The 25,131-nt window shown below is 52.4% G+C and overlaps 2 protein-coding genes across 5 annotated transcripts in view; one reads left to right on the plus strand and one right to left on the minus strand.

The window, feature by feature from the left end:
* OTOF (otoferlin) overlaps positions 1 to 7,579 on the minus strand; it is a 76,537-nt gene extending 68,958 nt beyond the window's left edge. For all 4 annotated transcript variants that reach the window (XM_016210156.2, XM_016210167.2, XM_016210177.2 and 1 more), the window contains exon 1: positions 7,501 to 7,579. In XM_016210156.2, the coding sequence (XP_016065642.1) occupies positions 7,501 to 7,579 (79 nt within the window). The remainder of the gene's footprint in view (positions 1 to 7,500) is intronic.
* Positions 7,580 to 11,204: 3,625 nt separating this feature from the next.
* Positions 11,205 to 23,799, plus strand: CIMIP2C (ciliary microtubule inner protein 2C). The gene is made up of 4 exons (XM_087823821.1): positions 11,205 to 11,278; positions 20,207 to 20,465; positions 21,571 to 21,683; positions 23,581 to 23,799. The coding sequence occupies exons 1-4, from the start codon at positions 11,205 to 11,207 to the stop codon at positions 23,723 to 23,725; spliced, it is 591 nt and encodes a 196-aa protein (XP_087679947.1). The 3' UTR covers positions 23,726 to 23,799.
* Positions 23,800 to 25,131: the final 1,332 nt, after the last annotated feature.

The raw sequence follows: 25,131 nt of genomic DNA on the forward strand, positions 1-25,131 counted from the left end.
TTTTTGTGGAGTATTCTTAGTAGTATATAATCAGGAACAATTTTCTTCCTCATCTTACATAATGTTTTCCAAGTTCTAGGTATTTTAAGTGTGATTAGCTCTTCTTTTTTAACTAGGTAAATTTTATGTTAAGTGCACAACTTGATGAATTTTGATAAAGGCATATGCCTGCGTAATCCCCACACAATCAAGATATTGTTATTAGTCAATCAAATAAAATAGTGTGACTCCTTCAACTTTCTCCTCCATTTTCAAATTTCTTTGGCTCTCCTAGATTCTTTGCATGTCCATATTCATTTTTAAATAAATTTCAATTTCTACAAAATAGCCTTATGTGACTTTTATTAGGATTGTGTTCAGCCTGTAGGTCGATGTGCCCAGAACTGACATTTCAACAATTCTGAGTCTTCCAAATCCACCAACATCATATATTTTCTAGATATTTGGTTTTCTTAATTTCTCTTAGCATTTTTTTCTTTTAGTGTGAAGGTCTTTCGTGTCTTTAGTGAAATTTATTTCTAAATTTTTTTCATGCTATTATAGTAGTAATTGCTTCTTAATTTCTATTTTCCAGTTGGTTGGTTTCTATAGAAATATAATTTTTGTATATTAAGCTTAGATCTTAAAACCTTGCTAAATCTACTCATTACCTGGGGTAGCTTTTATGTAGATTCCTTAGAATTTTCTACATAATCCATTAGTTTTTTGTGAGTGTGTGAAAAGGGGCCATTTTAGTTCTTTCTTTCTGATCTGTATGAGGTTTTCCCCCCTTGCCTTATTGCACTGGCTAGAACTCTGGTACAGTGTTAACTAGAAGTAGTAAGAGTGGACAGCCTTGCCTTGCTCATTGTGATCTTAATGTTCAATGTTTCAGGATTAAGTATGATATTAATCAGATGTTTTTGTAGTTGCCCTTTATCAGATTGAGGAAGTTCTCCTCAATTCTTAGTTTGCTGAGAGCTCTCATCATGAATGGGTGTTGGGTTTTGTCAAATACTTTACGTCTATTGGTGGTTCTTCTCTTGTATTGTGTCTCCCTAGAAGGCTGGCAACAGGAGGAGTCCTGGGATAATTAGCATAATCCTTACATTTACACAGCACTTTACAGTCGGTAAAGCAGTTCGTGTATTTCACTGTTCTCATTTGACCCCCAAGCAGCCCTGTAAGAGCTTCAGCATATCTCATGTCTCCTCGACCTTCACTTGCCGCCTGAATGCCCAAACCATTAGGCTCTGGCCACTTTCCTGGGTGCTCACTGTAAGAGCCACATTTTTGGCTAGCTGGGGACATTTTCACTAGAATGACCCACAGGCAAATTCATCCACTTTATACTTCCCACCCCCAGTCTGCTCTTTCTTGCATGCTCCTGGCTCCACCGGTGGCCTCACTGACCACTCACTTCCAGTCCCAGAGCTGCTCCTCCCTTTCTGAACCCAAGTCACCCCCTTCTCTCCAAACCCGCAGCCTTGCCCATGGAGGTGCAGCCCTCGCCTGCGCCACTGCCCCAGCGTCCTCCCTGGGCTCTGGCCTGCGGTCCTGACCTCCAGAGCTTTCTTTCCAAAACCTTATCTTTCCATCCCGTACTCTGGCTAAGACCTTTGGGACTACCATTCACTTACAAAGCAAAGTTCAAACTCCAGAGTGACCTTGAAGACCCTCTGTGTTTGGGTCTCAACCTCCCCTACTCCCCACCCACTCCCACCCAACCACAGCAAGCACTCCCCAAACCCCAAACAAGTCTCCTCACCTCTGCACCTGTACTGATATTAACACCTCTGCCTGGAATGAGGCCTCTTGGGGGTTTTGTCCCTACTGAAATGCTATCCTCTCTCAAGGGCCAGCTTTAATATCAGTCCATCCCCCACTCAGCAAAACTTCTTCCCTGGGCCCCATGGACTTTTCCAGCCTCATCTGCTTGGCCCCAGGGCGGCTGACTCTGAGCAGCCCACTCCCACCTCTGGTCACATGTGCTTTTCTGCCATCTCTTCCTAAGGACCTCTGACTTGTGGGCTCAGGCAGCTTCCCCACCTCCTGGTCTATGGACTTCCCTTGCCGAATGCTGCCTTGTACCTGTTCCTCCCTTTCCAGAATATTCATCTCACTCACGGTGACTTGTGCAATGACTTTCTTCCCCTTGAGGGCAGGGACCATGTCGGTCTCATTTACTGCTGTCAGTGGGTGCCTGGCACATAGCTGGCCCTCAATGAATATCACTGCTTGGGTAAATAAAAGGGTGAGTGAGTGAGTGAGTGAGTGAGTGATTAAATACTTGATTTACAAAACACATTCAAATGTAGCTTTTAATGAATTGGAAAAAACTTATGACATTGATAAAACAATGAGAAATTTGATCACTGATTGAATATTTGATAGTATTAAGCAAAACAGTTAATTTTTTAGGAGTAATTATTACGCGAATTTTGTTTTTCTGAGTCTTTGTCCTTGATAACTGTGTACGGAATATTTATGGATGAAATGGTATGGTGTCTGGGATTTGCTTCCAAATAATTAGGGGTGTGGGAGTAGGATGGGATACCAATGAAACAAGATTGGCCATGAGGTGATGGTTGTTAAAGACTGTATGGGCAGAATGTGGGGCCATTATACTCTTTTCTTTATTCTTGTATATATCCGAGGTTTTTCCATTATAAAAAGTTAATAATTTTTTTAAATATATGAGACCCAGGGGATGGGAGGAATGCAGATTTTATGTTCTGGGAAAGGTAGATAAGATAACCAAGGCTTCGCAATTCAAGGAAGTTCTTTGCAAGTCTGTTCCTGAGCACATTTCCAGCAGCAATTTTGCCAAGGGCCTTTGTAGTGGAAAACAGTTATGTGGTCATTTCCATATGAAAAACACACACAGTCTCCTCAAAGCTAGAGAGGCCTGGAGAATTTGCAAAGCTCTGCTGGCTTTCCTGGGTGTGCGTCGGCTGGCTCTGGGCTGGAGGGGGATGTTCACCACTGGGGACTTCAGGCAGAGAAGGTTGCCCTAGGTGGTGAGGGGCTTGTGTGTGCTGGGAAGAGGGAAGGATGCGGGGCACAGCTCTCAGAGAAACATCGAAAGCACAGAGCTGTGTCCACAGCCAGCAGCGTCTGTCCTTAATGTTCCCTCAATCTGCAGTCTTTATTGGGGGCAACACCCTCCCACATCCTCCCAGAGAGGAGGCGCTGGGCTGGGCCAGAGTGCACACACAAGCCCTGGCATCCCAGGAGCATCTCAGGTCTGGGGGTGCTGAGCTATTCTGCCTCCTTCTTCAGGGATGGCAGATACATCTTCAGTTAGAAGTCAGATTAGCATCAAGGGGGAGAGCTCCCCCACTTTAAAGGGGAAAAAAATCTAATTTAGAGTCTGAAATGGTCCTTGCAGCCAAGAGTAGGGAGACTCTCGTCCCCAGTGCCTGGGCCAGGGCCCTAACCCCTTCCCCCGTACGCAGTCACCCCCCTGGCCCCATGCTCCTTTCCTAGCTCATCTCCCTCCGCCCCCACGTCCTGCAGCCTCTACTCCAGACAAACCAGTGGCTTCCCAGTCATTGTACTATAAACGGAAAGGGGCTAAATGCTAAACCCAACAAGCTCAGGGAAGGCCTGCATGGTGGCCTTGCAAACTCAAGAGACCTAAAATAATCACAAAGGATGGTCTGAAATTAAAATCTTTTAACTACAAAGCAGTTTATGGTGGGTAGTCATGTCCTAAGCTGGCATCTTTCCTGACAAAGGTCAATCTTTACCTTAACTGAGCCTGTCTATTGTCTTTTTGCATCTATGATAACATATCGTTGGAATGTCAAAGCAATTTTCCTTTTTCCAGACCCCTCAAAGCACAGGCACTGCTCCGCAGAGACCACAAATCCCCTCCCTGTTACTGAGTTAACTGTTGACTGTTAGCTATCCTGCACCCACCTAAGTAAAAGAAGTATATGTCTGTGATTTCACTTTTCACCCAATCCCAGAGATTTCCCCGCTTTGCTTTCTTCTACCTCCCTAATCTATCACCAGTGGATTCCGTGTAATGCACTCACATTTCCCCCTTTGATTGTAATGTATAAAACAAGGTGCAAAACTGCCATTCTCGGGAGCATTGTCTCAATCCATTGAAGTTTTGGCTTCCTAACAGTTGTCGACAGTTTGGCTCAAATAAACTCACAAAAATTCTTCACAGGTTTGAATGATTTCTTACCTTAACATTACTAATCTGAGATTTTCCTCCTCTGGCCTCTGGTCTTGTCAGTTCCTCACCCAGAATGGCTTCACCTCCCCCACAACAGCCACCTGATTGGCCCAGACAGCCTGTCACTGGGTCCCTGACAGCCCAGGGACTGCTCAGGTTTGGATGGGGCTGAATATGGGGCAGAAGGTTGGACCAGAGGAACCAGAGGCCCTTCCCACTTAGCATTCTGTGGCTCTGATGGCTGCTGAGAATTAGTTTTAGGAGACTAAAACTGCCTCCCTTTGAGTAGCAACCTGTGGTCAACATGACTCTTTTTCAGACAGCCTACATCTGATTCTGGACACAGGCCTCTGGCGTTAAATGGCCATAGTCTCATCTTGTGCATGGAAAGCTGACGCCCTGAAGCCCAGTGGCCTGTGTGTATGACCAAGACCGGGGGCTGTGTTTTCTTCACTCCCAGGGCTTTAGGCCTGTCCACAAATACCAGTTCGGTGAATGAATGAATAAATAAGGGCAGGACCAGGTTAAGAGTGGCTGTGGAGGCAGTCAGAGCTAAGAGTTAGACACTGAGCGGGGTTAGACACTGAGCGCTGAGTAGCTTGAGAGTGGGGTGACTGACTGACCTGGGGTGGCAGGAAAAGAGGAGTGGCTGGGGACAGCGCTGGTGCAGCCCCAGCCCACATGGGAACAGGGGTCTCAGGGGCAGTCTGCCCCAAGGAGAGCTGGAATGGCCACCTCACAAACACATCAGTGCTCTTTCCTCAAGCTCTTCCATGCCTACTGCTTCACTGAAACAACTTGATGAGGTGGGTGTTGCCATCGTTCCCATGTTACATATGAGGAAACCGAGAATTAGAAAGGCAAAGTAAGTGGCAGAACCCAAGGAGGAACTAGGGCTTCCGGCCCCATATCTAGAGCTTTCTCCACCACAGCTCCACAAGGCTCCTTCCTAAGTGTCCTGGGTGGCACAGACCAGAAAGTCATGCTGCATTGCAACCAGCTTGTCTGGTCTACAGGGCCACTGCCAATAGGCCCAACTCACCCAGGGCTCCCTCGCTCGCGGGATCAGGAGAACCTGTGACTATTCACCAGTTTCTCATTTCTCGCTGCAGCATATTTGCTTGGACACCAGAAGTTGTGTGTGCCAGATGCCTTGGAACATTCTAGAGCGGGGTCGATACCCTCTGAATTATTGTTAGTGTTTGTCTTTTGAGTGTCTATTTTTAACAGTGCTGGCTGCAGCTGGTGAACGGCTGCGGCACCTCTGGTTGTTAGAAAGGAATCTTTCTGGAAAGCTACTTGCCATCTGCCTATTCCTGCTGCCCAGCCCCCTCCCGTGGAGCTCTGCCTATGGCCACCTGCTGCAGGCATGGGGCTTGGAAGTGGGTTTCTCCACTCAGCCCACAGGTTGCAAAGAGGCTAATCCCTGTGCGGTCAGTTGAGGCTGGAGGGCCAGCCCCACTGCTCAGAGAAAATGGTGGGCAACAGGTAGACAGGATGCTCTCCCCAGGTGGCCAAGAGGAGAGAAGGGGCTTGCAGGGCTGGGGGTGAGGTCTGTGAGCCGGGGTCACTGTGCCTCAGCCGCTCTGCTAAGACCATGCAGATCTCTTGACCCACGGTCTTGGTTTCTCAGCCTGTAAATGGGACTGGTTTGTGCAGCCTGGGACTGTCCTATCATAGGTGTTACCACATAGCAACCTGTAGCTAAATGGCCAATACCATGCTATCTGTCCAGCACAAGGACACAGTTCACAGATGAAGGGACACACTCACTTTTTCTAAAGCCAGCCAGGCCAGCCAGTGCATGTGGAAGATCCAGGGTGCTGCAGAGAAAGCAGCCACGGGGCTGGTGTGGGAAGCAGCAGGGAGCCCAGCCCCCCTTCCTCTCCCTCCCGCCAGCAGGGACACTGCGGACCCCTCCACCTCTGCCCGTCCCTGTGCACAGAAGGCTGCGGTGTGGACAACCCACGGCCTCCTGCCCAGGGGTGGCTTGATGGAGAGAGTGAGGTGGGCATGGGGCTGCTGCTGGAGAGTCTGGGGAAGGCTGCCCATGGCCTCACCTCTCCCTCCTCACACAGATGCCGATGCTCACTCTGTTCTTTAACCTGGTGGGGTTCTCTCAGCTCTTCTCCCGACTCCCCACCCCCACCCCACCTCAGACCCATCTCTGGGGGCGGGGGAACCATGTATAATGACACCCTGGCCTTTGGTCAAAGGCTGCCTGAGACGCCCCTGGCCCAGAGGGCTGGGCTGTGTCCAGACAGGGGCAGAGGTGAGTTAAAAGCAGAGGTGAGCCTGGTCTTGTCTTCAGGGGCTGCTCACTGTCCTCAAGGTGAAGGCAGCCTTGCTTCCTTTGCTCTGCTTGCCTTGACCACCTCAGTTCCTGCACCCACTCTGGGCTCCAGCTTCCTGGAACCTGTCCCTGCATTTCAGCTCCTCTCCCAGACCTGGGCATCCTGTCCCCTCTGTCTGCTCTGTCCTTACCTCCTCACTATGCTCCCTCCTGTTGGTCCCACAGGTTTCAGCTGTGGTGTCACCTCCTCCTGGAAGCCTTCCCTGACCACTAGCCTGGATCAGGGTGCTGCTTCTGTAGCTTGCATGCTGCACTTGTCCCCATCCTGGTTGTATCACACACCTGGGCTATTTGTCTGCCCACTCGCCCCTGTACCACCGGATGTGGGATCCTTGAGGGCAGGACCTGGGTCATGCCCAACCCCCAGCCTTGGCACATGGATGAAAATAAGTGGTCGCTGGATGCATGAGTGCAAAAGAGGGCTGACAGAGGGGAGACAAGTGGGGCTCCCAGGGTTTCTGCTCACGGATAGATCTGCAGAAAGCCCCATTGTACTGGGGCTCCGAGAGCTACTGGCTCCCTGGTTTCTAGGAGCCACCCTGGGTCTTCCAGGCTGCAAACCCCACCCCCACCCTGTGCCCAAGGAAACCAACCTTCTGGAGGGAGATGGGAAGGGAGAGGGAGAGGGAGACCAAGAAGGGGCTTGGGAAGTCTCCGCAGGGCTGGCCCCCTCAGCCCTGGGTCCCCCTGGGCTGCTTCCCCAGCACCCCTTGCAATCAGACAGAGGGCTGTGCATGGCACCTGGTTCTGGCACACTGGCAAGTGCAGGGAGAGACAGACACAGGTGCAGACATGAAAAAACGGGGCCACTGATTTTTAAGAAAGCACAATGGCCAGTCAGGCCAGGGGCAGATGGCTGCCCAAGGAAAGCCCCCTCGCCCCAACCCTGCCAGAACTTTTCCCATCCATCCACCCCACCCTGCTGTATCCCTGTTGGCCAAGAGCTGAGGTCCTCCTGAGACAGGGGCTTCCCTACCTCGGAAAGTCACTTTGGCGATCCGGTCACCCCTGCCCCGCAGCTCCGAGACCGTCTTGAGGTGGACGAGCAGGGCCATGCTGGTGTGGAGAGCCTGGGCACTGCCAGGCGGGAGCAGCTGGGGAAGGAGCGAGCCCAGGAGTGTGGCTCACACGCCTCCCTCCTCCCTGCCGCTGCCTCCTCCCTCGGCGCCCCCGCCAGTGCTGCCCACAGAGACCCAGGCAGCCGAGCAGAGCTCCTTCCAGCGACTCCACTCACGGAGACTCGCAGCCCTGCCAGCGCCCGCCCCTCCAAGTTGTCAGCCCAGCGTGCATCTGTGTGTGTGTGTGTGTGTGTGTGTGTGTTGTGCACCCAGCCTGCAGCCTGGGAATGCAGACAGAGTCAGAATTCATTATTCAGCAGCCGTGTGCTCCCAGATAAAGCCCAGTCCAGCTTCGGGTGTCTCCTCTTAGCTCCTGGGGCACAGCTGCCTGCCTGCCCCTCAGCAGGGCTCTGCCTTACTCTGTTAGGCAAGCTCTTCTGCCACCAGGAATGGGCAGATGGAAGTGGGCATGGATGTGGAAGGAGTGGGCATGTGGCTGGGGGTGCCCCCTCCCATGGGGAAGAAGGAACTTCATGATCTTTGTGCACAGGAAGCTGGGATGTTGCACTGATGTTTCAGGGTGATCCACGCCACCTCCCCCTGTAGTCAAATCAGTCACCAGGGTCGCTGGTGCCCATGTGGCTTAGGGGGCTGATGAGTCAGGCCTGACTGCTCTGGATGGGTCAAACTGTGCCATGTAGAAATTCCAACCCAGGGCTCCCCAGCAGGAAAACCAGTATCTACCAAACAGCATCTAATTTGTGCTCAGCGGCTGGTCCCTCAGAAATGGGAATCCTAAGAGAAGGAAATGCTGGGTCCTGACCCCATTGCCCAGGGATCAATGGATGTGGAAAGATGGAGATGCTGTTGAAGCCAGTCAAGCACAGTTGCAGATGTGTAACTATGAGGCTGCAGAAGCTCATGTGCTACTAAGGGCAATGCTTAAGGTCCAAGGCACTGACCTCATGCATCTGAGGGGCCTGAGAATAAAGAAGAGGGGGCTGGTGAGGTGGGCTGGAGCAGCTGCTGGGGAGGGGGAAAGAATTTCCAAGGGCCAAAGGAGAACTCACACTCCTTTCTCCCAGCAGCATACCTGAGGAGGGGCTCATGCAGAAAGGGACCCTGGGGACTGAGATGCTTGAATTTGGAGACTTTGCTGGGCCAGCTGCACCCTTGCTCTTACTGTTTGCTCTGCACAAAATGCCCCTACCCCTCCCTGCCTCCTCCCCTCGACTCACTCAACTGGTGCCCATTCCGGGGAGCGCCTCTGCACCCGCACCAGTACCCAGGCCACGATGGGTCCTCCGTGCTGCTTCTGCCCCTCCCGCCTCACCCCTCCATCGGACTGCTCCACTAGCCTCTCCCTGCTGACTGGCAGACCCTGGGCACTGCATCTTTGCATCCCCAGTGCAGCAGGAGGCCCAATGAATGCTGGCTGGGGGATTTATGTGGAACAGAGTTTAAGATTCCAAAAGAAAAACATTAAATTTCACAGCATTCTACAAGCGAAGACTCCCTTTGAATTCTGTAGAGCACATGACCTGCAGGATGTCACAGGAGCTTCTTTCCCTCCTTCTAGACCCTTCCTTGCTGCTTTGCCTTATTATTATTATTTTTCTATTTATGTTCTATTTCCTTTTCCCTCTTCTCTTCCCCATTTTCCACTCTCTGTTTTCACTGTTCTCTAACCATATTGAATCAAATAATATTTTAGTATATTGCATTTATCAAATACACGTGAATGTCTAAATTTTTAAAAAACAGATAAGTTTAATGTATCTTAAAAAAACAAAACTAGATTGACTAACACATTCCATTCCTGAGGTCCTCAAGTGCTCTTTGTAAGGCTTGGTGGCACTTGATAGGGAAAACATCCATCTCCTCCCTCGGCCCTCTGGATGCTCCTCTTGAAAGGGGTGAGTTTCATGAGGCCTCCAATGGACCTGCGTACCTTTGGGGGAAAGCCCGTGAGCTTGCCCTAGGCAAGGATTTAAGCTCTGCTGAACCTCAGTTTCCATGTATATAAAATGCTTCCACCCGCCCATTCCACCTGCCAGCATGTAACATCCTTCAGCTCAGCCAGCTGACCCTTCTGAAATCGGAGCCACTCTCCTATTACCCGTTTTGCTAACTCTTAGTATAAAATTTATTCAATGAGCACGTACTGAACCCCTTCTAGTCCCAGGCCCTGGGAATTCGGGGATGAATATGACACAGCACTGGGCCTCAAGCATAAGAGACAGATGGGCTAGAACACAGACAAGTAGATACAGGGTGATGGGTCCAGGGGCAGAGTAAGCTCAGTAGCCATGAATGGGGGAAGGGGATGGACAGTTGACCTTGTCCTGGGGTGGGGGTGAGGGGTCATTAGAAACACCTTCCTGGAGTATGGCACACCTGAACTGAGGGCTGTTCTTTTATAAATGTTTTTCTTATTGTAGCCCAGGCTCTGCGCAGACAATTTAGAAATATACAGTTATGACTGCACCGCGAAGGCTGGGTGAAGGCTCCTCCCACCTCGTTCGCAACCACTCATTCCCCTTCAGTCCCTTCTCCCCAGACCTCCTTTTCCTGCTTCTTGCACCTCCTGGAAGCCGGCGGCTCCCCCCAATTCCATCATTATCTGTCAGAAAAGGCTTCTGGTTGCGCGAGCGGCCTGTGAGCTCATTAGTGTCTGTGGTCTTCATCAGGTGCCATTTACGGAGTCAAACTGAAGGTAACACTTCTCTGGCAGATGAGGCTGTGAAGGGCAAGGGTAAGCTGCGGGGCGTTCCGACTGGTGCCAGGGCTCCCCCAGGGCCGCCGGGAAAGCAGGTCTGGGTCCAAGTTCCAAACAGCACGGTGCTCTGGAGGCTGCGACCATACCCTCACCCCAGGCTTCTCCCTGCCCCCCCACAGAGCCCAGGCCTGGCCTGAGGGTCACCGGAGAAATCGGATGTGGGGGCACCAGGCAGCTGAGAAGGAGGCACCCCCAGGGCGGCCTTCCAAAGGTTTTCTGTCTGGGCAAACCCGCCAACCCTGTAGATCTGGGCCAGACCGAGTCACGGAATTGGTGACAGATGAAAATCGCACACCGCGACCTTGTCACCATCCGCCTCTTGTCCTTTGTAAACTACTCGTGTGGAGCACTTTGAGGGGCAAGACCAGGTGAGAAGCCCCAGGAAGAGACAAGAGGTAAATGAAAAAAAAAAAACCCTTTGGTGAATTGGGGCGCAGCGGGCAGCCTTGGGGCCCCGCGCCACTCAGGCTCCGAGATTTGAGCCGCGATGGGGCTGCTGCTTTCTGCGTCTCCTCCAAAGCCAGGGCGTCCGGCCGGGCCCCCGCGAGTCCCGCATCTGAGCGTCACCAAACCACCAAGCGACCTCGATTGATGAGCCCATTCTCGGATGTGAAAGCGGAGCTTGGGTGGGAGCGGCGATGCGGGGGTCGCCCAGGAGAGCACGTGGAGAACGGAGCACTCTCCGGGCGCCCCCTCGGGGCCGCCGCGGGAAGGGGACTCCGCGGGGCGCGGGCCGGGCTCCCCGAGGCTGCGCTGCCCGCCCGCGTTGCCAGGCGCGCGGTTGCCGGGTGACCAGGGCTGTTGACCCTCCGGCGGAAAGCGCGAGAACGCGGGGCACCCACCATGGCCTCCCGCAGCGCGGGCACCCTGCTGACGGAGTTCAATGCCGCCTACGTGCCCCCTGCCCTCATGCCCGGGTAAGGCTGTCGCCCGGGGCCGACCCTGCGGGGCAGAGCCGCGGGGCAGAGCCGCGGGGCACCTCTCCCTCCCCCTCCGCAAAAACCATCCTTGGTCGTCGAAGCTCCGCCCCCCGTCTTGGGGTTTAAAGGAGCCCGAGGTGCCTGTTTCTCGCAGGGCTCCGAGGTCTCCCGGGGCGGGTGGTGCGCGTCCTGAGCTGGCGGGGGGTGGGCGCCCGGGAGGGGGGCTCTCCGCACCCCGCTTGGTAGGAAGCCAGTCCCCAGGGGCACAGAATACACCCAGGCCGGGCTAAGGGGACCTCCAGTGGATGGGGGCCTGGTAAGGGGGAAGCGAGGGCGACACCCTTTGGGCTGGTGTTTGGAGACGTCCAGGCAGGAGCGAGAAGGTGAGGAATCCCCCGCAAGTGAGCAGGCTCTTCAGCCCCCAGCACAGTTCGGGTCGCCCAAGGCTCGTGCACCATCAGTATCTGGCGTTTGAAGAAGTGCAGGCGACTGGGTGGGCGCCTGAGGGGGGTCGGAGAACCCGCCAGGACAGAGCTGGCAGCAGCAATGCCCGGGAGTGAGCGCTGCCCACCGGCTCCTGGGCTGGTGGCCCACCGGGCGCGCTCCATCCTCGCAGTGCGCTGGCTTTGAAAGCTTCCCAGGCCCCAGGGCTGCCTTGTCTTTCTCTGGATGTTCTCAAACTCCAAACATCCAAGATGCAAGTCTGATTGTCTCCTTCCTGTCCTTTCTCCCAAAGTACCTGAGATTTCCACCCCAGCCTCCTCCCTGGCTGTAAGATTGTCTTCTCTCTCCTACCAGTCATCAGGGGCACTGAGGGCAGGGGCTGGATTCTGAGTAGCCACCTGCGCGGTGGCAGCACATCTGTATCGAATGAATGAATGAACAAATGAATGAATGAAATGAATGTCTTGAGGGTTGTGCAGGCAGGTCTTCATGTGGGTGAAAACAACATGCTCTCCCCCGCGAACTGAACAGACTGAAAAATGAACACAAGACCCCACACTATACTTGGTATGAAGTTTAGGTCTTTTTGCAGCAGGACAAGCAAGACATTTGAGGGGCTATGATGTTAAAACCATTTCTGCGCACAGAGGTAGTGCAGTAACGAGGGGCTGGTACCGCAGTTTTGATCAGCCCACTTGTGGGCAGGACCTTGGAGAGCTCAGAAGCCACTTGGGTTCCCATCAGACAAAGCTGATGTACCAGGTCACAGTTTCTTAGTAATTCTTTCATTCATTTAGGCATTCATTTGATAAAGATGTGTCGAGTGTGTGGGATATGCCAGGTGTTGTATTAAGACAAAAAGAGGGTGGGGGCTGCCCTCGAGGGGTTCCCAGTTTGGGGTGAGTACATGAAATTTAGTTCAAATCCATCTTTGCAGCCTTGGATAGTGGTGCTTATACCACATTCTGGGTGTTTATTATGAAGTTTAATTTTATACATTGATATATTTTTTCCTTAAGCCCCCCCTAAAGTATCCAGTTAGAACTTAGTCCCCCATGGTTCCCCCACTCTGTTTAGGTCTGTGTGGGGGTGGGAGATGGGGTGGAGCAATTGTTTCACAAGCAATCCCAGGATGCTTTTCTGTCCACAACACTTGTCTGCAGTTCCCTTGAGCACTCTGTCCTGTGACTGATCTAGAAATTGTGATAACAAGTGAATCATAAATGAGGCTCCAAGCCTGGACTGGGCTAGTGTGAGCAGCTGAGCCTGGTTCTGCTGCTTTCTCGGCTGGATCTTGCTGGGAAGGGTATGGTCTCCCTAAAAATTCCCATCAATGAGGGTTGAATTGAGTTGTCTTATCTTTCCAAATGCTACCTCACTGGTAATTTTGTTAACTTAATGAAAGAACCCAAGAGTCCCGCCACACTTGGATAATTATTATTTTTGTGTTTCTTTCAGACATTAATCGCAGGATTTTCAGTTTCTTCTGCACTCAGATCACCTCCCTTACCAGTTTTATTCACAGAGGCAGAGAATATCCTCAGTAGTAAGGACCCCAGAGATTGTGTAACCTAGCCCTCTCCTATTTCAAATGCCATCACTGAGGTCCTGGGTAGGTGGGGGGGGGACTTGCCTGAGCTCCAGGCTGATGATGGAAGAGCTGGGCTGGAACCAGGTCCCTGATACCTTGTAGCAGCACCGTGAGCCCCCATTTATGACCACCTACTATGTGGTAGGTACTGTGCTGGGTTCTTTACAAACTTTTAAAATAACCCTTCACAACAACCTGGGAGAGAAATGAGCAATTTGCTTAAGGTCATTCAGCTAGTTGCCCAGTCAGGTCTTTGTGACTTCAGCACCTTCTCCCTCAATCCCTCCAATTATTAACTATTATCCTTAGTTAGATCCCTGCAGTGTTCAAGGCCTGATTCTTGGTACCATGGGGAACAGGATGCTAGTCTTCAGACTAATTGGCCAGTATGTTCCTTCTTATCCCTGACGCTCTGGGTGGCACAGCCCTCAAGTACCTTGCCACTGTCTGGCCTGTGTACCATCCTGGCAGTGAGCGGAGAACACTTGGGTCAGAGTCCCTGGGGCTGTAAAGCCTATTAAGGGATGAGACTGGCCTAGTGACACCCTGTGCCTCCTGCTTGCAGATCAGATCTGGGTGATATCTATTCCCTTGCTCTGTCTCCCACCACACCTCCCCAGAATCTCAGTGTAAACACTTGACCTGCCATTGTGCATTCATTCATGCCCAGACCGTTTCTGCTCCTGGTGCCCACAGCCCCTGCCCAGGAGGGAGAGTGGGAGGACTTGCACCCCAGCCCCTCCCTCCATCTGCCTGGAGTGGCAGCTGTGTCCATATCTGCCACTGAGCTGTTCCTGGACCTCAGGGGCCTCCGTGCCCTGAAATCAGTGCTTTCCACACTGGTCATTTTCAAGAGGATGGTCCCACAAGGTGGCTGTGCCCCCTTCCCCGGAATTCCCATACAACAGACAGGCAAACCAGTGCTGCGCTGGTAAATGTTTAACAACCAGCTCTCTGGGGAGAAAAAGCCTTGATTTGTAGCATTTACTCATATCTGTGCTATAAATACTCCTGCCACAGCTGATTTTAAGCCATCAATATGATGTCACTGAACACAGAGTTGGGAAGAGAGTCACAGCAACAGGGCACCACACGAAAATCCCATCATACAGATGCAATCGACAGAAATCACCCCAAGAACACGGCAGTAGTGAAATACATAAAATAATTAGGAAGTGATGAGCTTTGAGTATTTATTACTTTTGTTTTTAATATAATTTCTTTAACTGTAACTTTATATACTTTAATTTTTAATACCGGCTCGTTTAACAACAGGTTTGCAAAAATGCTGAAAATTGACTGACTGGCTCTCCTGAGCCAGTATAAGCCGATACAAACCGCCCCTAGCACACCCCTGCCCGATCTGGCCAATTTCTTCAGGCCTGATCTCACCTCTCCTGCTGAGACGTGAGGGCCAGGTGAGGGGAGGGCGGGTTCAGCAGCTGTGTGTCCGGGGCCCCTTTCATTTCAGTCCAGACTCTGGCACTGGATGTGCAGCCCTGAAGACAGGCCGGTGCACCTGGGGCATGAAACAAGGTCTCTCTGCTCAGGAGAATGTAGGAGACCCTGTGTGTCCAGATAGGTAACCAATGCCCCTCACGCAGCCCGAGGAATTAGGGAGCCTTCCTAAAAACGGGTCACGGGCCCTGGAGACCTGCGCTTTGTAACGGGCACCCTCCTCTCCAGAAGATTCACCAGCCTTTAAAAATGTGCCCCCATTTGTCAGTTCAATTCAACAGATATTTCAGTGCCATCTACTGAGTGCCAGGCATGCCAGGGATGGAGACATGCGCAGAACACAGCCCTCTCCCCACGGAGTTTAGGGTTCAGAAGGAAAGAATATGCTAAGGGCCCAGGTAATTACCACACAGCAGAGTGGGAACTGAGATGTAAGAGAGGCGCGAAGAGCGAAGACAGCTCCGCAGAGGGGACAGGCATGGTCACTGGGTGGGTCAGAAGAGGTTCCACGAAAAGTCGGTATTTGAAACGCTCCTTGAAGGATGGATGAGATCCCAGTGTGGGCAGAGGAGGAGAGCAGGGTCTTCTAGAAAGAGGGATGGCCTGAGGAAAGCACGGGGTGGGGGTGCCGGCGGGAGAGACGCCCACAACAACAAGTGGCCGGTGTGGCTGGGGTGGAAAAGCTGCGGTGTGAAAGTGGACGACGAGACTGGAAAGACATTTTGAAGAGGCTCATGTCAGGCAGGGCTTTGAGCGCCTGGCCCGGTTTGTTTTTAGTTTCATAGGCAATGGGGAGCCCTGGAAGGTTTTGCTTAGGGGAAGGATCTGCAGGAAGTGCTGTGGAGAAGAGGGCACATGTGCAATGAGGACACGCTAAATAGTAACAAGTTAATTAATTAATAAGGCTGCTCATGGGATCCCCAATGGCTCATGGTAATTAATTTTCATGTTAGCTATGGGGCCAACTTGTGCTATTAAGAGGCAAGCAGGGACCTCTCCCTGTCAGCAGTAACCGCAGTGGACTTTAGGACGCACGTGTGTCATTGCCCTGGGGCCAGCTGAGCACTGTCTCCTGGCTTGTGTGGTGTGCAGGTAGGTGAGGCACGCGGGAACATTGAAGGGGTCAAGGAGGAGGTGTGGTGGCACCGCGGGGACCGTTTGACGCCCCATCATGAGACCTGCAATTCCCCTGTTCCTCTCCACACTGACCTGCTACATGACCAACAAAACAGGCCTTTGAAAGGCCCTCCAATGGAACTGCTCAAGGCACACAAATGCAAGAGCACGCAAAAGACACAGACCTGTCCTGGCTGGTTTGGTTCAGTGGTTAGAGTGTCAGCCTAGGGACTGGAGGGTCCAGGGTTCGATTTTGACCAAAGGTGCATACCTTGGATGCAGGCTCGATCCTCGGTGCATGAGGGAGGTAACCAATTGATGTGTCTCTCTCCCATTGATGTTCCTCTCTTTCTCTCTCCCCCTCCCTCCCACTCTCTCTGAAAAGCAATGGAAAAAATATCCTCATTAAAAAAAAAAAAAAAAGACAAAGACCTAGGTAGCCAAGGGATGCCCCCTGAGTGCTAAAAAAAGTGAACATTTGCACATGAGAGCACATGCGCCCCTCCCAGCAGCAGGTTCTGCAGGGGTGGGGAATCCAGTGGAAGCTGAGGCCTGTGGGGGAGGGGGCTCTTCTATTGGAATGCAAATACCGTGCTTTCAGAGGCGCTGGGAACAGGGGAGGAGAGGCAGAGAGCCTGGGGGTGGCGAGAAGCAGCGCGGAACAGTCACATTTCTATAGCTACTTTCTTTGAGGAGCGCAAACGCCGCTGTGGGTGGGACGCTTTGTGACAGAGCCAAACCCCTTTGAAAACTGCGTTCCAGGACGTGGTGCCCTGGGGTTTCTGGACTTCTGCCCCCTCCAGTCAATATTTATTGAACACTTGGCACGTGTCAGGTGCTTGTAGATGCTGGGGATAGAGGAGAGCACAGATTAGCAGAGGAAGTGAACTGCGGTGGATCTGTAGGGATGGACGACACACCTGCTGTGAAGCAGAGATACTGGTAGCGGGTGTGCGGTCGGGGAAGGTGGCAGAGAGCCCTGTGACTGAGTGGGAAGTGCCCCGAGGGCGGAGGAGCCAGGCACTCCAGGTGAGGAAATGTATGTGAAGGCTTGGAGGCTTCGAGAGCAGGAGGGGCCCCAGAGATGAGAGTAACACTCCTGGGCACTGGGCACCTGTGGGGAAGTGATGCCAGAGAGGGGAGCCTCAGCGACCTGCTGTGTGTGAGAAAGTCGCTCTGGCGTTGGTGTGGACGACAGGCCCGCAGGGATGAGACTTGGTCTAGGACAGTAGCCAGGAGATTCCATGCTGTCCAGGAGAGCGTAGAGGAAAGTTTGTAGCAGGGGGATGGAGGGCAGTGGGAAAGCCACCATGAGGGGAGCACAAGCAAGACCTGGGGGGAAATTGGATGTGGAGGACAGCAAGATGATTCCTGGTTTCTGGTGCATGCTGGTGGAATCTGGGGGATGGGGTGGCCTTAACCAGGACAGGATATCCAGAAGGAGGGGCGGGCTAGTGTCAGTGGTTCTGAGTGTGGAGTCTGTGGGTGAGCCCTTTGTGGGCGGCTGGGTGTGTGGGCCTTAGCCAGCAGGAGACACAGATCTGGGTGAAGTTGGGGATGAAAGTCTGACATAGATGAGGCCCCCTGGAGGGAGTGGGTCTCTGAAAAGAGAAGAGAAACTCTGGGTAACACCAGCACCCAGAAGATGAACAGGGGAAGAGAGCCAGACCTCAGTCTGTCCCCCTCCACACTGAGGTTCTCCTCAAAGCCTCACCCAGTGGAACCCCTTCCTGGAGCTCCAACCCTCCCCCAGGTGAATAAGCTTTCCCCCCTTTAATAGCATTAGAGCATTGACGACCAGTGCAGCCCCTGCACACAATCCCTGGGGCCCAATAAATGCTGAGTGAGGGGGTAGGCTCGGGGAAGGAGGGCTGAGCGATGTGGTCCTTTGCAATCCCCTGTATACCCAGCATTGTGCCAGCACACAGTAGGTCCCCAATAAAGTAACTCTTCACACCATCTGACCTTTTATAAAAAAGGTAAATGTACAAAGAAGAAAGCAAGAACCCCACCCCCACCCCCTCAATCCACACCTAGAATACGCCAGAGTCAGCATTTGGTGAACTTCAATCCAGGTCTCTTTCCGTGTATAGTCAGATAAAAGACGAGATGGATGGGTGATGCCAGGAAGATAGACAAAGCAGTTTTACAAAAATATGATCATACTGAATGAGGGGGCACTTTAGCGTGAAAAGCATGACATTTAATCTTACTAGATAGAATTAACTGAAGAGAAAGATACTGACATAAAATGGAAAAATAGCTAGATTTTAGATAAATGCTAATTCATCACAGGAGATATTAGTTCATAAAAGATGAGAGAGAGAGAATATAATAACCATCAGGGGGTTAGAGTCAGTATGTTGTGCGTGTGTCTAACTACATGTTTCGGTTTTAAAGGCCATGGGTGGACTCTGCTTTAGAAATCCCTAGTAAGTGCATTCCCCCACTCCCCAATTTTTGTTGTTTAAACTGGTTTTTACTTTGCCAGGTTTTACAACATTTGTATTTTGTTCTGCAACCAGCCTTCACCTACTTGCCCATCCTGGTTCTGCACTTAAAGACTTGAAGCGCACCACCAGTCATTCTAACAGTTTCTGCATTACTGCTTTTTCTTTTGCATCGCCTCTTCATTGGCAGGCTCATGCCACTGAGCACTGCTTTCCTGGAGAGGCTGGGGTGCTTTATCCCATGGGGAGTGCTCATGCCACTGAGCACTGCTTTCCTGGAGAGGCTGGGGTGCTTTATCCCCTGAGCGCTCTCATGCTGGGCAAGGACAGACAGCTGCCTTTATACCCGAATGACCACTTGGCCCCTTTGATATCCTTGGGTCATGCTCTTTTCCTTACAGAATGTTGCCGATAGTCTTTCTTCAGTTTTCACTCTGTCGCTTTATTACCTCTTTGTTGGGGTTTGGCAGCACCCGATGGCCAGCACATCTTTCATTCCCCGCGTTCTGACCCACTTGAGAAATGAGATAAAAGAGTGAAAGCTGATACTGGGGGGTGAGGCTGACACTGAACCCCAGCACGAGTCAGCAGGGCTGGATGGGGGCGGGCTTTCCTCTGGGGGTGCTGTTCAATGAGATACACTAGACTGTTGGGGAAGGTGGGGATGGGAAATGATGCCCACGGGATACCCAAGGGTGTTTTGTATGCAACAGTCTATGGGAGTCTGAAGCGTGGAGGGAACTCCTGGACTGGAGGCGTAGACCAGGGGCCATCTGCACACAGGTGAAGGTTAAGGCCACAGCACGCACGGCACCCCTTAGGGAGACTCTGTGGTCCAGAGGACAGAGCAGAGGGGGAAAAAAATGAGGAGACTGAGAAGGAACAGGGCAGAGATGTAGGTGAAAACCAGCAGGGCAAGTGAGAGGACATGAAAACTACCAAGAGCGATGTTTCAAGAAGAGAGAGGTCAACCAGTGCTGCAGGGAGGCCACTGGTGACTCCATCAAGAACCATTTAAGTGGCATCACAGGGCAGGGCCAGGATTCAGAGAGTGAGGAGGGAAGGCAAGCCCTTGGCTGTGCTCACTGGGGAAGCTTTGATCTCTGTCTTCACACCAAGTCGGATGCTCATGCTTTTTGGAAGTCACCAGTTCTCCCCTTGTTTTGCCAAAACAAGGCTCTGGCTTTCTGTGTGTCTCGCTTATCCTGGGCTTTAAACGTACTGTGTGCTTGTGCTCTGTGTGTCCCCAAAGGGTCCCTGCTCAGTAGTCTCCAGTCTGTCTCACTGGCCTCTGTGGTTAAGACAGGGATGGAGCTCCTTAGGAAGCTCTCAGAGCTCTAGGACCCTGGGCCAACTCCGCAGGCTGCCTGAGTGGCACCTTGTGAGGTCGACTTGCTCTGGGAGAGGCTGCAGCTTTCTAAACCTAGGCCTCAGACACTCAACACATGTCCTTGCTTTGCCCCCACCATCTTCTCGTATTCTTGCTGCCTCTTGATGAAATAACTGCAGAAGCTCAGAGCTACAGGAGACCTCAGCCTCTCCAGCCCAGCCCTGAAGGGGGCCATCGAGGGAGAGCAATTTGCCTGCAGCCTTGCAGAGGAGTCAGGAGGAAGCTCTGGTGTCTGACCCCTGTGTGAGCCTCTGGTCTGGAGGTGTGGCCATCCTAGAGGGCTGGGGGGGGACGAGGTCCACAATCTCTTTCACTTGTCCTTCCCCCAGGGCCCTGAGCTGGGCAGTGAGCAGTAAGAAGCCTCAGAGGTGACCCATAGGGCCCACTGGCCCCACCCCCAGTTTTTAAGGGCATCTTGTGGAGGTGGCCCTGGAGCCCTTCCCTGACCTCTCCCTCCCTTCCCTCTGCTGTTGCAGGTACAAAGGCCATGTTCCCGGCGTGGCCTTCTCCTTTGGCTCCACCTATGGCACCACCACTCTCAAGTACTTCCAGGACCACCGCAATGCAGCCATGGAGGGCCAGGGTCCCTTTCGCAGAGGCGGCCACTTCCCGACCATCTTCTCCCCAAACCCCAACCTCATGAGGAGCAACTGGGGCCGCTGGCTGTCCAGGCCCAGCTACACCCGTTTCAATCTGGACAGCGACCGCTCCACTGAACTCACCCGCTTCTATCAGGTGGGCAGGGGCCAGGGGAGACCTCTCACCCCACAGTACCTTGTTTGCTATTACAGAGCCCCTGAGCCAGCAGGGCACCTGGTGGGTTTGACTGGGGGCAGCAGGGAGAGTACTCAGGACTCTGCTTCTCTGATCTCCCCTCACCCAGGGGCTCTGGTGACTCTTGTCCCTGCTCCGCCAACACTGGGAGAGCTGGAGCCTTTGGGAATGTTCCCACCCTTACCTCTGCCTTGTGGCCTCTCGGCCCTGTGGACCCTTGCTTATCTCCTGCCTAAGTAAAAGGCCGAAATTCACCCCCAGGATGAACCACACATGCACAAACGGCCCACTAAGTCCCCACCCAGCTCCAGCCCCAAGTTGGCTCTCAACTGTACTTGCCCATGGAACCAAGTGCCCACCTGACACCTCCTGCTCCACAGTCCTCTGAGGATGTGCCCCAAGTCCACCTCAGCCCCAGACTGGACCCTAACTGCCCTCAATGGAAGAGACAAATGGAGGAGACCTGCCCACACTCCTGTGTCCTGGTCCTGCCCTCTGGCTTTGGTACAGACATGTCTCAGTGGGCCACAGGCGCTCCGCTACCTCCATGGGGGCCAGGGCTCATTCTCTGCTTGTTCCTGGGAATCTCTCCCTCACTTTCTGGCAAACATCCCTCCAGCCAGATCAAGGACATGGGTGCCCAGGGAGCTCCTGGGAGAGGACCTGGTCGATGCTGTCAGAATCGGAGGTGCTGTGGGACCATCTCAGTGGGCCTGGGAAGGCCTTTGCTCTCCACCGTGGCTGTCATCAGAGCATGTTCTGTCCAGGAGGGAGGGAAAGGGAGAAAGAAATATGGAGAGCCACTGCTGAGCTGGGCCTCACATACCTACCTTGGCTGGCGACTTGTCTCATTTACTCTCCATAGCAAAGCTGAGGTGGCCCATGTCCTTATCCCCATCAGACAGGAGAAGCCAGGCCCAGAGAGAGCACCCAGATGGGACTCCTCTGGGGGCATTAGGGGAGACAGACACCACTCCTGCTCAGGGATAGCCAGGCAGGGATTGCAGGTGCCCAAGGTCACTCCTGCACACTAACAACCTGTCACCTCTTCCTTGGTCAACTGCAGCTGGCACAGCAGCATCGAGAGTACTATCGAGACAAGACAGGCCTGGTGCCCCAGGTCCCCTACTTTGTGCTGCCTGTGAAGGAGTGGGAGCGGTACCCCATCCCCACCGACCTGTGAGTGCTTGCCCTCCCTCCATCCATACATTTAACAAAACACATGTCCACGGGGCACCTGCCTTCAGCCCTGCATGCAGTCACCCAGACTGAGAAATGAGTTAAGACCTTGCCCTGAAGAGCCTTTGCCCTGAAGGCTGACAGTTACAGAGCAAGGGGGTCAGGGTTCCAGAAGCCTCAGGATGCCAGAACCTGAATGGGCTGAATCAGGAAAAGCGTTTTCTTAGCCAGGTGCACTGGGAGTTTGGGAGCAAACCCCATAATTTTTGCTAGGCTGAATCTGTAGCCTTCTTCCCTTGCAATGGCAGCTTTGCAGCTACGCTAGTCCAAACTCGGGTGCAGCTGCTCTGAGCAGCAAGGAGCTGCTGCCCTCTGGTGGATGTAGAGGACACTACACACAGCAGGGAGTTGGTACCCCTGACCCCAGCCAGACTTGGAAAATGTTCTCTTAGGGACTTGAAAATAGCTTTCAAAGTCCAACCATCTGTATGACAAAATATGAAAGTTCCTCAATGCCTGCACCTCACTGCTTTTATCTGGAAGAGCTTTTTTCCCCAGGGAAGGCCAGCTCTGCCCTGCAAGATGATTAGGCACATAGTTTCCTCACTTTCCCTCCTGATGCCCAGGCAGGGAGATCAGAAGTCTATGCTGTCAAGGTAGGGGGAATCAGGAGGTCAGTAGACAGATCTTGGGTTTCCAACTCCATGCTAACTCCTTGCTTGCCTCAAGCCCTGAGCCTTGCCATCATCATTATTGATAAAGCAGCAACTCTTTCCATAGAGTTTAATGATTTTTTTAAAAAAAGATTTAATTGCCAATATAGGTTTCTCTCTGCAAGATAGATGAGCCCATTTTTTAATAGGAAAACTGAGGCTTGTGATAGGCTCAGAAATTTGTGCCAGGTGGCAGGTCTTGTTGGAGGTAAAACCTGGAAGAACCCAGGTCTCCTGATGTCAACTCTAGGAGCCTGGGTTAACCATATCCACCCCTCGGGGTGGTTGTAAGTCAATCTCAACCCTGAAGACAGCGTGAGGCTTTTCCTGCGGTCAGAGCTCTGCTTGAAACCACTTTGGGCAAGATCTGCACCTCCCACACTGTGGGGACCCCAGGACACCCCAGCTTTGTTTCTTCTCCAAATTGCTTGGCAGCCTGTGCTGCTGCTGATGGCTTTATGCCCAATACAGAGGGCCAACCAGGTGATTGGGAGTAAGAGGGTCAGTGCCTGCAGTCAGCCCTTTCCTTGATTTCCTCTGTGGCCTGGGGCAAGTTCCTGCCCTTCCATGGGTTTCATTGCCATCATGACCATCACTACATCACCATCATCACCACCACCACCACAAGTACCATCACCATCACCACCATCACCATCATCACGACATCACCATCACCGTCACCATCACCATCATCATCATCACAACAATTACCATCACCATCATCACCAACACATCACAATCATCATCATCACTATCACCATCACCATCACCACCACCATCACCATCATCACCATCACCATCATCACCATCATCATTTCTTAGAACATTTGTTGAGTGTCTTCTCCTTGTGCAATGTTAAGTGCTTTTATATGCATTACATCATTTACTTCTCAAAACAAAGCTAAGAGGGAGGTACCAACATCAGTTCATTTGACATGCGTACACTTCTAGCAGGTGCTGGGCCAGAACCCATCCCAGGTGTGTCTGACATCCATGTCCTTACCCTTAACCACTCTACTGTTGTGCAAGTATAAGTTATGTCAAGTGCAGATGTTAAGCTGATGAGCAGCCAGCAGGGTCAGGGTTGGCATAGGCTGAGAAATGGCCAGGTGGGACTGTGGTTGGGCATTTTCACCCTCCCTCCCTGGCACACTGCATAACACTGACTCCATCCTTGCCCCCAGGCCTCCTCTGAGCCCGAAGAACAAGTGGCACCTTTTCAGAATATCCCCCGAGAACCTGAGGACCTACCAGATGTTCCCGTCGGGGAAGAGGGTCCCCTCGCAGGAGCGGCAGAGGAGAGATTCCTACTTTGAGTTCAGAGCATGATGCTTAAGAGCCGTGGCCTTAACCAGGTTGGCCTTTTGGAATAAAACCTTTAGCCATGACTATCCCACACTCCTCTCCTCTGAGCCCTAGGAGCATTTGGCCACAGCAGGACAGCATCTGAGGGTCACATATGTCTTAAGGGCTATGGAAAGCCCAGCCCAAGGGGTTCAGCCAAGAAAAAGTGGCGTCCAGTGACCTGCTCACCCACCTCTTCACCTGAGGTGAAGAAGGTAGAACTGAGGACTGTAGGGCTCCTGAATCTCAGTGGCAGGTCACTCAGGTACAGAGGTACCTTCCATCTGCTTCCACTGGTGTAATCGAGGAAGCCCCATTATCCTATGTCTGAGAATGAGGGCAAAGTGACTCCAGACAATTACACTGGGTGTCATCTGCAAAGGACTTTCTGTTTGGGCCCTGGCTCAGCATTATTTAGTCCACACGATAACGTGTAAAGGAAGTGATGTTATTTGATAAAGACACTGAGGCTCAGAGATGTAGCCCAAGCTTACACAGCTTGGAAATGATACAGCCAGGATTTGAATCCAGGTCTTTCTGACTCCAAGCCCTGGTTTTTCTACTACATAGCCTGCTTGTGGTCCATGTGGAGACTGAAGGGCAGGGATGACGCAGCCCTTGGGATCCCGAAGGACCCTATGGGCCTGGGAGAAGCAGTGTACCTTCCTGCATTCTGCCCAGACTGGCATGGACAGGCTGGTTTGCCATCTACCCCGGGACTGTTCCTAGAAGGGGACAGGAGGGAGTGACCCAGGACTGAGCCACTCTTCAAGGAATCTCTATGTTTCAGTAACCTCTAGACCAGAAGTGGACACTGGGAATGGGTTCTGAGGTCACATGCCTGAGGTGGCCTGGGAGGGTCAGGGTCTGTAGTGTCTGCTCTCACCAGGCTGCTGCTTCCCACCTCCTGGGAGGCCTCCTGCCTGGGACAGGGGATAGGATGTGGGTGACAGCTCCTCAGTGGACAGGATCTGGGATGGGGACCTCAGGCTAGGTGTGTACTCACACCTCAGGAGTCCTCCAACATTCCAGTGTCTCCTGGATTTGACCAAAGGAGTCCATCCAACAACAAGGTCCTTATTACCCTGCATGGTGAGTCAGGACCTAAAAGCAGGGGGACCACTTCACGTACAGAGGGTAAAACAGCCCTTCCCATGATGCAGCATTTCAACCCCTCTCCCAAGACAGTATAAATAAGAAAAACCATGTTCCCACCAGATAAGCATCTGACAGCTCTCAGGGACCCCAGAAGGGGCTTCTCCTGTGTCCCAGGGTCCCTGACCAGCTAGACCCCAAAGGGTCCCTGTGGGGGGCAAATTCATTCCAGGGCTTGGCCAAATAGCAAAGCAAATAAACCCTGAATTCTGGTCACACACTGTCACATCCCAAGG

The sequence above is a fragment of the Miniopterus natalensis genome, chromosome 13 (assembly GCF_054644295.1).
Source record: "Miniopterus natalensis isolate mMinNat1 chromosome 13, mMinNat1.hap1, whole genome shotgun sequence".
NCBI classification, from domain to species: Eukaryota; Metazoa; Chordata; class Mammalia; order Chiroptera; family Miniopteridae; genus Miniopterus; species Miniopterus natalensis.

Coding starts and splice junctions, on each gene's coding strand:
- CIMIP2C (XM_087823821.1), top strand. CDS start 11,205: ATGGCCTCCCGCAGCGCGGGCACCCTGCTGACGGAGTTCAATGCCGCC. Junction 11,279..20,206: donor CCCCCTGCCCTCATGCCCGG/GTAAGGCTGTCG, acceptor CTGCTGTTGCAG/GTACAAAGGCCATGTTCCCG. Junction 21,684..23,580: donor TACCCCATCCCCACCGACCT/GTGAGTGCTTGC, acceptor CCTTGCCCCCAG/GCCTCCTCTGAGCCCGAAGA.